This window comes from Trichoderma atroviride, chromosome 2, assembly GCF_020647795.1.
Source record: "Trichoderma atroviride chromosome 2, complete sequence".
Classification (NCBI taxonomy): domain Eukaryota; kingdom Fungi; phylum Ascomycota; class Sordariomycetes; order Hypocreales; family Hypocreaceae; genus Trichoderma; species Trichoderma atroviride.
In genome coordinates, this window is record NC_089401.1 from 261,976 (window position 1) to 274,062 (window position 12,087).

Here is a 12,087-nt window from a genome sequence, read left to right on the forward strand (position 1 = left end):
CATACACATGGATTCACATCCAAGTAATGTCACGAAAAGATTTACGAAAAATTGAAGAAAAGAAACAAAATCCAGAATTCACCAGTAATAGTGCTAGAATACATTGATGCATCCCCCAATATACCTCCATGTCCATTTTTTATAAGTCTTGTTTTCCGCCGCCAATAACACAACACAATCATGTTGAGTTGGAGTCAAAGCCCATCAACTTCATTATACATGGCAAGCGTCGTTCCAAAATATCTTCCCTCTCCATTCTTGCATATAGCGAAAACATCATGTGAGCCTCCCTCAGTGAGCTCCTCTAGCTCTCTTGGCTCCAGCTGCGGCTTCGGAATCCCCTCTAGGACGCTTCGCTCCAGGCTGGAAGTCAGAAGCAGATGGATTCATGCCTCCGCGGCCTCCACGTCCGCCTCCACGTCCGCCACGGCCAGCATGGCCTTGTCCACCCTCCTGGTTGCCACTTGCGGCTCGTTGGCTAGGGGGGTATGTAGGCTCCTCCTCGTCCACGTCCGCCTCCGCGAGGCATCGGGATACCAGATCGTACAGGCATTTGGCCCTGTTGGGGTTGGGGTGGTATCTGCGGCAGCTGTGCTTGTTGTGGTGCTAGCGGTAAGCCTGATGGTTGGACAGCTTGAGCCGGTGGAGCGTTAGTCACCGTCTCAGGCTTTGAAGCAAAGGGATTAGGAGCTTCAGAGCCGCTGGCGGTTACAGGCACAGCAAACGGATTTGAAGTCTGAGGGGGGCGGGATTCCGCTGGCCGCTGGCGCAGCCAAGGCCGGAGCCTTTGTCTCTGCTGGGGGTTGACCAGCCTGTCCAGGAGCCGCTGCTGCAGGGGCAGGCTTTGGACCATCGTTAATGGGTTGGCCAGCCGTGGCTGCGGCAGGAGGGGCGGCATTTGAAGCTGGTACGTTGGCAGAGACAGATTGTCGCTTCGCGGGCGAGGTAGCTGCTGGGGCTGAAGCTGGGCCTGCCGCCGGAGCTGGAGCCGGAGGTTTGGCTGCTTGCACTGGCGGAGGAGCCTGAGTCGACTTGGCCACCTCCCAAACTTCCACCACTGGCTTCTGCGGCGTCTCCTTTGCCGCCACCTCGACAACACCAAGCTTCGCTGTCGCGGTCCTCAGTTTGTTCTCCGCCATGTTGATGCGTAGAGTAGACTTCTTAGACTCCATGAGCTGAGCTTGCTCGCGTGCCGCTGTAATCTTGCTCTCATATTCGGACTTGATTCGGCCACTTTCTGTGTCCAACTTCTTGCGAATATTAGCGGCAATGATGTTCTTGACAGTTGCGTTGGAGGACAAGAATTGTCGAATAGATGAATCGTCCAGCTGAGAGAGGTCAGGCGGTCCACTTGTGGCAGGAGCGGCAGTCGAAGGCTCCTCAGTCTTGGGTGGTGCGCTTGACGGTGCCTGTTCACCAGCGGGTGCGTCCTTTGCCGACCCAGACGGATTCTCGGCCTGCCAGATCAACTTCTCTTGCTCGAATCGAAGCTTCAGGTCTTCATCCTTCTTCTTAAACTCCTCCTCGAGCTTGGCGCGGCTCTCTTTCAGCTTGTTATTCAGTGTGTCCTTCATCCTATCCGAGCGCTCCTTGATAGTTTGCTGAATCTTAGCTTCAACTTCGTTGGCCTTTTGCTCGTACTCAGCAGCCTTTGCTTCAGCTGCGGCCACCTTCTCTTCCAGCGATTTCTTCTCAGCATCCGACAAGCCATTTGCAACACCTTGGCTCTCCGCGCCATCGACGTTTGAAACGGGGCCATTGGCATATGATGCACCTACAGCGGCAGCTTCTTGAAGCTTCTGTAGCGCGCCATCACGCTCCGAAATAGCTGTTTGTAATTCGGCTCGTAACCTCTCGAGCTGCTGTTCCGCTCCTAGTTTCTGGGCATTGACTGCTTCCAGTTCCTTTTGGGCATCGGCCAGACGATGTTCAAGCACAGTAACAACTTCTGACGATGCGGTCGCATCAGACTGTGGCTGTTGGGTAGCTGGCGTAGCTGCAGGCTGCGTTTGCTGAGCCTGTCGGCGAAGCTCTTCAACCTTTTGCTGGAAAGAGTGAACTTGTCTCGACAGCTCTGCCTTTTCTTCGACAGAATGTTCCACTTGCTGCTGTGCTCCAGCAAGATCGTTGGTCACCTTGTCAAGCTGCTCCTGCAAGGTAATGGCTCGCTGGTTAAGCTCGTTCTTTTCGCCAGTGAGCTTGCGAGATCGCTCCTTGAACTGTTCTGTGAGTCTTGATCGAGCATTCAACCAGTTGGCTCGTTCAGTCTCGAGTGTGGACTCGAGTTCGGTAATCTTTGCCTGGAGGGGCTCTGCGCTTTCTTTGAGAGCATTCCGCTCTGTTTCGAGGTCGGTAATGGTCTGTTTCAGCTGCTCCATCTCAGCCGGGTCAACGCGGCCGTATTTGGTCAAGATACCCTCAGTCCTCTTCTGCCAACGGTCACGGTCTGCTTGAATCTGCTTAATTTCTTCTTCCAAGAAGGACTTTTGTGTCTTTATATTCTCAATCTCAGCTTCAAGAGGCTGGATGCTCTGGACCATTTCTTCGATTTTGCTGTCCTTCTCCAAAATCTGTTTCTTTAGCTGGCTGTTCTCCGTTCGGAGAGCCATGCCGCTCTCGCGATAGGTGTTGAGTTCATTCAGCTTGTCCATGAGATCCTTGTGAGCCATGGAGGTGTTGCCGCTCTGCGAGGACTGGCGCTCTTGGTCGAGCTTCAGACGCGCCTCATCAAGCTGTGATTGCAGGTATTCGACCTGCTGCTGTAATCGCTTCGACTCGTTGAGCTTTATGTCATACTGAACTTCCAGGATCTCCTTGTCACGCTGCAGATATGCGTTTAGCTCTCGTACGCTTTCGATAGCATCGTCTACGCCAATGGCTGGCATGGCTTCGCCCGCATCAGCCTTCTCGTTATGCTCCTTCTGCATACGTCGAATCTCTTCAGTCAAACTGTCCAGTTTCTGGCGCACAAGCGAGTTCTGGGCGTTGGCATCCTCGCGTCTTTGCTTGAGTTCAGTCATCTCCTGCTCCAACTGTTGCCTCCGGTCTTCCCACGAGCTCTCACTTTGCGCGAGCGCGACCTTGGCAGACTCTGCTTCGGCGCGCAGTGATGCTGACTCTTGCCTGAACTCGTTGTACTCGGTGCGGAGCTCCTGGACCAGTTTGGCGGCCTCGGCGTGCTTGACAAGCTCCTTTTCGTAGTCTTGCTGTGCTTTCGAAGCAATCTCGGCTTGAGCACGCAAGTCCTGCTGATGGTATCGGGCAGCCTCAATGTGCCGGCTGCTTTCTTCCTTGAGTCGCTTCACTTCTTCCTCCAGTATCGTCTTCTCGTCTTCGTACTTTCGTGCAACTTCGCCTTGGGAGTCGCGGATGGTAGATAGTTCGGTGTTGGATCGTGAGAGTTCAGCAGACAAATCTTCAACCTGTTGACCCAGCTCCTTGATCCTGTTATCTTTCTCTTGAATGAGAGCCTCAATCTCTTGTCTGTATTGGTCTTGCGATGCACGCAAGTCTTCCAGCGCCTCCTCGTTGCTCTGGCTCAGTTCCTTGTACTGCTCAGCCTGCGCCTTTGCGTTTTCCAGCTGCGTGTTGGCCATGTCGCGATCACGTTTGAGGTCTGAAATGTCGTTGTTGAGATCTTGAACCTCGGCTTCGAGCTCTTGTTGGCGCAGGTTGTCATCAGTCATGAGGCCTGGCCTGGGCGTGGGACGCGGCTGCAGGCGGCCGGCACGCTCTTCGGCGCTTCGCAACTCCACGGTCAGTTCGTCAACGCGGGCTTGGAGATGATCACGAGTTGTCTTGGCGCTGACATGCTCTTCTCGAAGTTGGCTCAGGCTCGTCATAAGGTCGTCAATCCGCTTCTGAGATTCCTTAGCCTCGTATTCTTTCCGCTGTTGAAGGTGTTGAATATCATCCGAGGTTTGAGAAAGCTTCTTTTGCACAATACTGAGGTCAAGCTCCAAAGATTCAATCTTGGCTTGAGCCTTGCGGCGAGCCTCAGATTCGGTAATGTTGCGCTCATTTTCGAGGGACTGCTGAGCAGTCAAGAGGCTGCCCAATCTATTCTTCTCCTCAATCAAAGAATCATTGTCCTTGCTCATTCGCTCCTGAATATCCTTCCAAAGCTTCTTCTCCGCCTTAAGGTTGGCTGTTTCGTTTCGCATGCTGTCCAGGAGGCCCTTGACTTCAACAAGCTCTTCAGCAACCTGCTGGACACGAATGTCCTGTTTGGCGGCCATCTCGGACAGTATTTGAGTTCGCTTCTGGAGCTCACTGTTCTCATTCTGGAGGGCAATATAATTGCTCTGCAACATCTCTCGTCGCTCAGATTCCAGTCTGGCCTCACCCTGCAGTTTGATGTTGGCAGTCTGAAGCGAATTCTTCTCTGCTGTTAGATGGTTGATTTGATCTCTAAAGTCCTTCCGTGCACCATCTTGGGCGTCTCTGAAACTGTCGTATTCAGACTGGATTTTGCGCAAGGCTTCTGTCAATGTCTCAGTCTGCTCCACGGACTCAATGCTAGTGACAGGCATTCCCCCTCCGATAGAGTGGCGCATGAGAGAAGATGAAGGATCTTCGCCCGCGCCACGCTGCTGAAGAAGTCGCCGGAACATGTCACGCTCCATCTTGTAGCTCTCCATTGTGATTTTAGCAGACTTGATCTCTTCCACCATATGAGCGAGATCCTGCCGTAGTTTCTCGACCAAGTCGTGATCCTCCTTGGCCTGGTGCTTCGCAGCCAGCGCTTCTTCGCTTTCCATCTGCTCCGCAAGTTCTCGGGTGATGCGCAGAAGGTCTTCGTTCTTGGCTTGTAGTGACTTGATATCCTTAAACACTACCAACTTCTGAGTAATGAACTGGTGGGTATCCGACATATCAGACAAGGCCTCTTCGGTAATTTCGCCCTTTTCGAGCTGCTGTAGGCGGAACTTTTCTTCCTCTGTCAGTTGACTCGTGCCCTTTTCAATGGCGTAGATGTTGAAGACGAGCATCTGGATCTGTGTGCCCAAGTCTCGCAGCTGAGTGCGGAGGATCTTGCTTTCGGATTGAGCCGTGGCAAGCGTACTTTCGGCCTTCCTTGCTGCTTTTCTTGCCGCATCTCGCTCCTCGAAACTCTGCTGTGACAGCTCAGACATGTGAGCAATCTCGTTTCGAAGAGTCTCGGCTTCAGATTGAAGTTCCTGAATCTCTGGCGTTTTAGCTTCCAGGGCAGCAATCATGCCGTCAAGCTCCTCAGCAAGCTGTTGGTTACGCCGCTTCTCACTAGCAAGCTGGCCCTTTACCTGGTAAAGCTGCTCGATTGCCTGGGTAGCGGTGATGGTAGACTTGTTGCGTGCGGAACCAGGGGTTCCAAAAGGAGAGTCGGCCCGTCCGGCGACATAGCCATTGAATTGAGGCGTCTGCGGTGCTGATCCTACAGGAGCGTGCTCTATGCGGACCTGGGCTTCGTCTAGGTCGCCCTGTAGTCGTTGGATTCGCTCTTCCATGTCGCTGGTAACACGGCGCTCCGACTCCAGCTCAAGGCGCACGCGGCGAAGTTCGTTCTCGTAACTGTCTTTGAGGCGTTCCTTCTCCGACTCCAGCTCACGCACGCGCTCCTGGTGTTTCTTGCTTAGCTGCTCAGACATGTCCACAAGGCGGCGTTGGTCCGCCAATTCCTGCTTGTAGCTCTCGACGATGGCGGCAAACGAGCCCTCTTGCTTTTGTAGTTTGACAAGGGCATCATCAGCCTTGGCTTGCATAGCATTGAGTCGTTCGCGTAGTTGCTGTTCGGCGCGGTGAAGAGCATCGATTTGAGCCTTGGCGTCTTCATTTTGCCTCTGAAGTTCGGCAATCTTGGAGCCCTTTTCCTTGCGGTACTTGAGGGCTTCATCGCTCTTGGTTTTTAATTCTGTCTCGAGCCACTCGGCATTTTGGCGAGCCAAGTCAAGCTGCTGCTGAAGCGCCTCCTGTCGATACTTGGCACTGTTGAGCTGCCCCTTTGCGTTTTGCTCCGACTGTTGAAGGGTCGTTAGTTCGCGGGCGAGCTCGACATTTCGCTGGTGCTGCTTGGTGAGTTCGTCGGTCAAGGTCTGGTCGCGTTTGTTATGAGATTCGATGATGCCGAGATTTGTTCGGTTCGAAGATTGGAGGGTCTCAATCTTGTCTTTGAGGGCCTTGACGTCGGCATCGTGGTCGGAGTACTTGGCTCTCAAGCTCTGAAGATCGTTCTCCAAAGACTGTCGTTTGGTTTCTAAAGCGCGCACAACGTTAGGCAAGAACAGAAACACGCCATCAGGATTACCATGAGGAGAAAAAACACGTACCCTCTTCTTTGAGGGATTGTCTAGCTTCCTCCACATCCTTGAGGGCCTTTTCAGCGGTCCCCTTGAAGGATTGAGATTTCGTCTCGGAGCTCCGAACGGCGTTCTCCAATTCGATGTCTGTTTGAAGCTTCTCTGCGTATAAGGTCTCGAACTCGTGGGCCTTTTGAGCCACGGCCTGCAGCAGAGTAGTGACCAGCTCAACGGTGGGCTGGGTGGTCAAGGACGCCACCACAGGCTGGTCGAGCCCGAGGTGGCCCGCGATGTAGGCGACGTCGACTTCGGCAGCCGCCATTGTGCCCGGGATATTAGGTGGACAATGACGTTGCGTGCCTCGTCATTACTTGAAGGGAAAGAGAGGCGGCGTGAAGTTTGGTTTTTCGGTTGTCGAGTTTTTCGGTGTCGTTGAACGCGGCGTCGAATCAAACAAAGGAACGAGGAAACGAGGAAAGAAGAGAAAATCAAGGAAATGACTGCGATAGAAAAAAGGAAATCGGGCAAGGGAACTTAATCAAGGTACCGGCAGTAGTCAAACTTGAATATCATTGACGACCCTCAGCTCCAGCGATCAATGAGGCGATCGAAATCGAAGAAGGAGAGGATGAAAAAGAAGTTTGGAAGGCGACGAGGCTCGCGCGCATCGAGTTGCTGCAGCAGAGCATAATAGAGGGCCCGATTGAGCCTAGTCCCGTTTGGGCGGCAAGGCTTCTGAGCTTCTAGTGAAGTGAACTGGAAGAAAAGCTGGCAGCGCACAGGCCGCTTTGCCAGCTGTTACTGCAGCTCCTAGTGGGCTCCAGTAGCCAATGGCCACTAAGTTTTGCAGCGAGTAAATGGGCGTGCACTGGATCTTTGTCATCTTCAATGTTCATGTTCCCTGTCTACCCTGAATCAGCCACCATATTAACATCAAAGCGAAAGCCTGATCATTTGCATCGAAATAGGCGCAATTGAAAGGAGTCCAATATATTGGATTTATGAAAAAAACTCTGCATGAACTGGTTGGAGCAAGATTGACGCAGCGCTTGAAAGCAAAAGGTGCCTAGACAGGATGGTGGGTGGTGTTGAAGCTGAACTTCTTAAGGCGTATGTGAAATGGCATTTACGATGTACAAACACGAATACATTTTCAAATATCAGAAGCTCCGCATTTCAATTGTAAATCGCCATTAGCCCTATTTTACCACGCAGAAGCAACATTAGCTTCGAGGTATGTTAGGTGATGGCACCCGAGCTGCCACCTTGGTGCACTCACAGATGCCGTGCAGATGAAGCTCTATCTCGAAGGATTCTGTGGAGTCGCTCTATTCGAACTTTACATGTACCTGCATGCATGTTTCATCGCTCCACTCCTTGCTCAAGAGATATCACGTTTGTTTGTCTAATCGTGGCCTAGTAAAAGTGTTGAGAACAGAACCTTAATTTTGTCCTACCATTAGGAGTAGCTCCAGCGAGAGTCACGGTCAAGAAGGGAGAAAAGCACGCTCCGAATTTAAAAACTGTGTAATATCATTATCGTCTGTCTGTTTGTGCTGGTTAACCATAGCATTTGGCTCCTGTGACGAGCCCGTCCATGTATCAACGCCGTCCGTCTTCCCTTAACGCCCTGCTCGTTGTCGTCGAAACAGCTAATCCCAGTCCTGTAAAACTCCAAGTCAGTAATCAAAACTCTATGGATCCATGCATCTTCATCACAGCAGCCATACCGTAAAATGGCAGATTAAAAGAGTGCGCTGCCATGGCCGAAAAAATGGCCGAAAGAGACATCTCCTTCACCTCCATCCATAGACAAGCACGCAGCATGTCTACTGGCCGTAGATTTGCCATTTCAGACCAGCCCGGCCGCCAGTGGCAACATTGCACTTGACGTTGCCCTCGACAGAGAGATCGGTCCCATCCGAGTAGTTCTGCAGCGCAATCCTCAGAATCGCCTTGATGTCCTGGTCTCCCATGGTGTAGGGGCCCTGGCCCTGCTCCGAGGCCTTGACTCCCAAGGTGCAGCCTTCTTCCTTGAGTACGGGCATGTAGTTGCTACCCGAGACGTCGTGGATGCTGAAGGTGCCGTTGGTGCTGGACCAAGCGCTCGAGAGGGCCGCGCAGAAGCGCCAGTCGGCGGCATCGCTCACGGGGGCCTGGGCGAAGCTGGAGGGATCGCAGGTGGTTTGATCCGAGGGCGCTGGGGTCCAGGTGATGCCCGTGCTGTTTTGGAAGCCTGCAGGCGCGGCACTCACGCCGGCAGCAACAGCCAGGCTCGCGATGATGGTGAAGGATTTCATGGTGGGAAATGCTGTTTGGATCTTTGCTTGTGAAGTGATGCTGTTGTAGTTGCTGGAATGACTGAGATAGCGCCGAACGAATGTTGAGTCCTTTGTTGAGAGTTATAAGTGGCAGCCGGTTGAGTGCACGAGAAAGAACAAAGGCAGCTTGCACGCGTGACTGGAGGAAAGGGGGAGGGAAGAAGAATAAAGCAAGGAAGCAGAGATTTCCAGGTTTCTTTTTGTACGTGTGCGGTGAGAAGCTGTCTCCAGCGGCAGTATTCGAGTCCCTGCCTCTTTGACACTTGGCAGCCGGCCGGACAATAGAAGGGGACAATAGCTCAGTTTAGTAACGGAAACGAAACGAATGGGGCGGCATGAACCTGCAGTTATTGTGCTCAGCTCAGCTCTCTGCGGAATCGTACATGGGCCCTTGAAGTTGACTTATCATCCGAGGTGAGGAGAAGACAGCACACAGCTTCAGACCGCAGGCAAGGATACATAGCGTCTTTATGTAGACATTCACCCGGCGGCGACATTCATCCAACTGCGTGAGTGCACATGTGATGATGGGCTCATGCTGGCCTCATCAACCTGTTGCCCAATCAATTCCAGTCTCTTTGTCTCCTCGACACCCTCTCCCGTGCCATCCGCCTCCATATTGATTAATCGAGGCGCGCTCAGGACACCAGCGAGGGCTAGTGCCATCAAGTACCGGTCGCACAGGCCGTTTGAAGAAATTAAAGGGCGAGTGGGAAAAATCCTCAGGGCCTGAGCAACGCTGATCATCTGCGGCCGGTTGTGCCTGTTTCTGTGTTGCGCGCACAAACTATGGGCGATCGCCTGCGTGGTGCCGAAACGTGGGTGGCCCAGCGGTTCGCGATGGGTTTAGGCTCATATTTTCCAAACAAGGCGGCCGAATCGAGGCAAGATTGCCGTGGAGGACTGGCCCGCCAGGTGGACGATTCAGCGGTGGCGGAATGGAGATTGTCCTTGTTTGCGTCCAAAGGAGAAGGTGGAAAGACAAGACGCCGTGTTTCCTCAAAGGCCATCCGCATCCCTATACGGCACTGGTGATGCTGACGATGCCGAGGCCAGTAAAAGCCAGACGACGGCCAATGATTCGATGCCTCGTGCGAAACATGCAAAAGTTGCAATGTGCATGTTTTGATTGGCCTTGTTTCAGACCCTGTGTCTCGCTACACCACAGCCGTGGCTCTGGATGACTACAAATTACTCCATAGCATCTCCATGTCTCCATATCTCCATACATTAACCATTGCTAGGTGCTCATCTTCCCTGCTTGGCCCGGACGGCAACGTAATGGCCGTTCCTCTGGCTTCTTACACTCGTCATGGCCTACAGTTGCACCCCGCATTTCCAACTTTTCTCTTCGTTTTTAGTCTGTAGCTGAGGGACTCGTCGACGCGAATAACACGGATATTTACGGGTACGCAGGACAGTGTATCCACGCCCATCCCGGGACACATGGCAGACCCAGCCGCGGAGATCTATCCAGAGCACAAGCAGCCCACCATGTTTCCCGGAATCTGGGGTGAAATCAATTGGGCGCCTGGAGCTGCAAGCCACGCTCGTCGGAACCGGAAAGCATGATGCCATCATTCGAGGCCTCTGAGGGCTTCAGCCGCGGTGCTTATCCCGATGGCCGAAGCCCGAACCGGCTGTGAACCGGCCCTGAGCCGGAGCTGATGTGGGCTGGCACACCACCAGACGTCACTGCGAGCCGACCTGCCGGTAGCCCGAAGCTTGTTGCAGCCATTTTGCTGTTGAAAATTGGGATATCTATGCGCCATCGCCCACCCGGCGTTTTCCACGGAGGCATGCCCAACTAAAGATCTTGGCCATGGTTTGGCCTCGCGAGGTTGCAACAGTGAAATCCATACTTGTACATGCGCCTACATTGTCTGAACCAGCACTGAAAACACTATTCGCACACATTGTCGAGTCAGTCAAATGACAAAGTCTACCGACGCTGATACCGGCCGCCTCAGGAAGCTGGTCGGCCGGCTTCTCCATCACAGCTCCCATCCGCACTCGCCAAATCCCGACGATTCTGATGCCGGCAGCGGCGTTGCCACGCCTGAATGGCTGGGCACTTACAGAGGGCCGTCACCATCTGCCAGCTTCGCCATGCCAAAGGGATATGGACGACATACGCAAATCTCGCTCGAGCTCTGGACCGCCGCCTACAACGCCATACGCGACAACTTGAGGTCTGCTGGTCTGGTGACGGTCTACGAATCCATCTTGTGCCAGGAACTACCGCATCAGTCCATTGGCGGAATCAACCAGACACTGCCGCGCTCAGACGACGACAGACTGAAGCAGTTGATCAGAATCACCGAATCGGGACTGCGAAAGTGTCGAGGCGCCAATTGTCCGATAGACAACTATGCTCGAGTCTTGGTCAAGATGTCCAAGAGGATAATCAAATCTGTCTGGGCCGACTATCCCTCCACCGCCGTGGCCTGGTCAGGCATTACTATCCTGACACCGGTAAGATTCCGCTTTTGTGTCTGTATATGTGTATTGCCGAAACTAATTTTATTTGGCAGCTTCTACTTGGCCCAACAATGCAAATTGACGGCATGAAGCGCGGTGCCCTGCATGTCATTGGACGTATCCCGTGGTACATGCACCTATCAGAGCTGATGCTCGCCAGCGGATGGAAGAGTGACGCCGACTTCAACAGAGAGCAAAACGGAGTGAAGGAACGCCTGGTGAAGCTATATCGCAAAGTCCTCGAATTTGAAATGAACTGCGTATGTGCAGCAGCCAGCACCTGGAACAACGCAGCCAAGAACGTGGTTGGATGGCACGCGCTGGGATCGCTGGTGCGCGACATTGAGGCGCTGGACGACGAGCTTGCCGAGCTCATCAACAAATACATTGCCAGGGGAGTGGCAGGGTCTATTTTGAGGTACAATTCAGATCTGGAGCTGGACCCAGTGGAGTGTCAAGGCTCTGCCAGAGTTGGGTCTACGAGCACCACCGGAACGACTGAAACAGTGGAATCCGTTGATGCGCGCAGTGAGCCCGAAAGCCCCCAGCCTTTTCAGCTTGATGCAAGCCAGACTGCAGAAACCATCCCCGAGCCAGAGGGTGTCGACAGAATGATGAACAAACCCTCTACGGTGAGGGTTTGATGAATGCGACTTGAAGAGTTGTAACGAATGATTCACGTCAATGATGCCAAATATGACCTACCCATGTATACGTGTATTTTATCTGAATTGCGGCGTCTGGAGGGAAAAACAGCCTTGGATTTTGGTGTTTGTTTATTTTGCCATTTGTTATATAGTCCATAATCATGTTAATGTACGCATTCGATGCCTTCACGATTCATACAAAAGACCCTGGATTCATGTCTGCTGCATGATGTCATTGCTGTCCAAGGCATCGCCAGCTGGGGACTTTGAAGCAACAAGTAGAGCCCCGCAATAAACTTGTTCCGGCTGCCAATCATTCTTAGCACCGCTTCCATTGGAACTTGGTTGATTTGGTGCCAAACA

At 52.9% G+C, this 12,087-nt stretch overlaps 4 protein-coding genes across 4 annotated transcripts; 1 reads left to right on the forward strand and 3 right to left on the reverse strand.

The window, feature by feature from the left end:
- Positions 1–53: 53 nt before the first annotated feature.
- TrAtP1_002748 (uncharacterized protein) lies at positions 54–6,915 on the reverse strand. Its single transcript, XM_066111598.1, has 2 exons — positions 6,306–6,915; positions 54–6,232 (listed from the first exon to the last, which is right to left on the reverse strand). The coding sequence occupies exons 1-2, from the start codon at positions 6,595–6,597 to the stop codon at positions 693–695; spliced, it is 5,832 nt and encodes a 1,943-aa protein (XP_065967676.1). The 5' UTR covers positions 6,598–6,915; the 3' UTR covers positions 54–692.
- A 1,189-nt stretch (positions 6,916–8,104) lies between these two features.
- TrAtP1_002749 (uncharacterized protein) lies at positions 8,105–8,575 on the reverse strand (the record flags this gene model as incomplete). Its single annotated transcript, XM_014087450.2, has 1 exon — positions 8,105–8,575. One exon carries the CDS (start codon positions 8,573–8,575, stop codon positions 8,105–8,107), a length of 471 nt encoding a protein of 156 aa, XP_013942925.2.
- A 501-nt stretch (positions 8,576–9,076) lies between these two features.
- Positions 9,077–9,343, reverse strand: TrAtP1_002750 (uncharacterized protein; the record flags this gene model as incomplete). Its single annotated transcript, XM_066111599.1, has 1 exon — positions 9,077–9,343. One exon carries the CDS (start codon positions 9,341–9,343, stop codon positions 9,077–9,079), a length of 267 nt encoding a protein of 88 aa, XP_065967677.1.
- A 456-nt stretch (positions 9,344–9,799) lies between these two features.
- Positions 9,800–11,932, forward strand: TrAtP1_002751 (uncharacterized protein). The gene is made up of 2 exons (XM_014087309.2): positions 9,800–11,071; positions 11,131–11,932. Exons 1-2 carry the CDS (start codon positions 10,529–10,531, stop codon positions 11,719–11,721), a joined length of 1,134 nt encoding a protein of 377 aa, XP_013942784.2. The 5' UTR covers positions 9,800–10,528; the 3' UTR covers positions 11,722–11,932.
- The last annotated feature ends 155 nt before the right edge of the window (positions 11,933–12,087 follow it).

What these genes read in the sequence shown, in the direction of transcription:
- TrAtP1_002748 (XM_066111598.1), bottom strand. Translation starts at nt 6,597, where the DNA reads ATGGCGGCTGCCGAAGTCGACGTCGCCTACATCGCGGGCCACCTCGGG. An exon ending in ACAATCCCTCAAAGAAGAGG is followed by an intron (nt 6,233 to 6,305) that starts GTACGTGTTTTT and finishes TGCGCGCTTTAG; the next exon opens with AAACCAAACGACAGTCTTTG.
- TrAtP1_002751 (XM_014087309.2), top strand. Translation starts at nt 10,529, where the DNA reads ATGACAAAGTCTACCGACGCTGATACCGGCCGCCTCAGGAAGCTGGTC. An exon ending in GCATTACTATCCTGACACCG is followed by an intron (nt 11,072 to 11,130) that starts GTAAGATTCCGC and finishes TTTATTTGGCAG; the next exon opens with CTTCTACTTGGCCCAACAAT.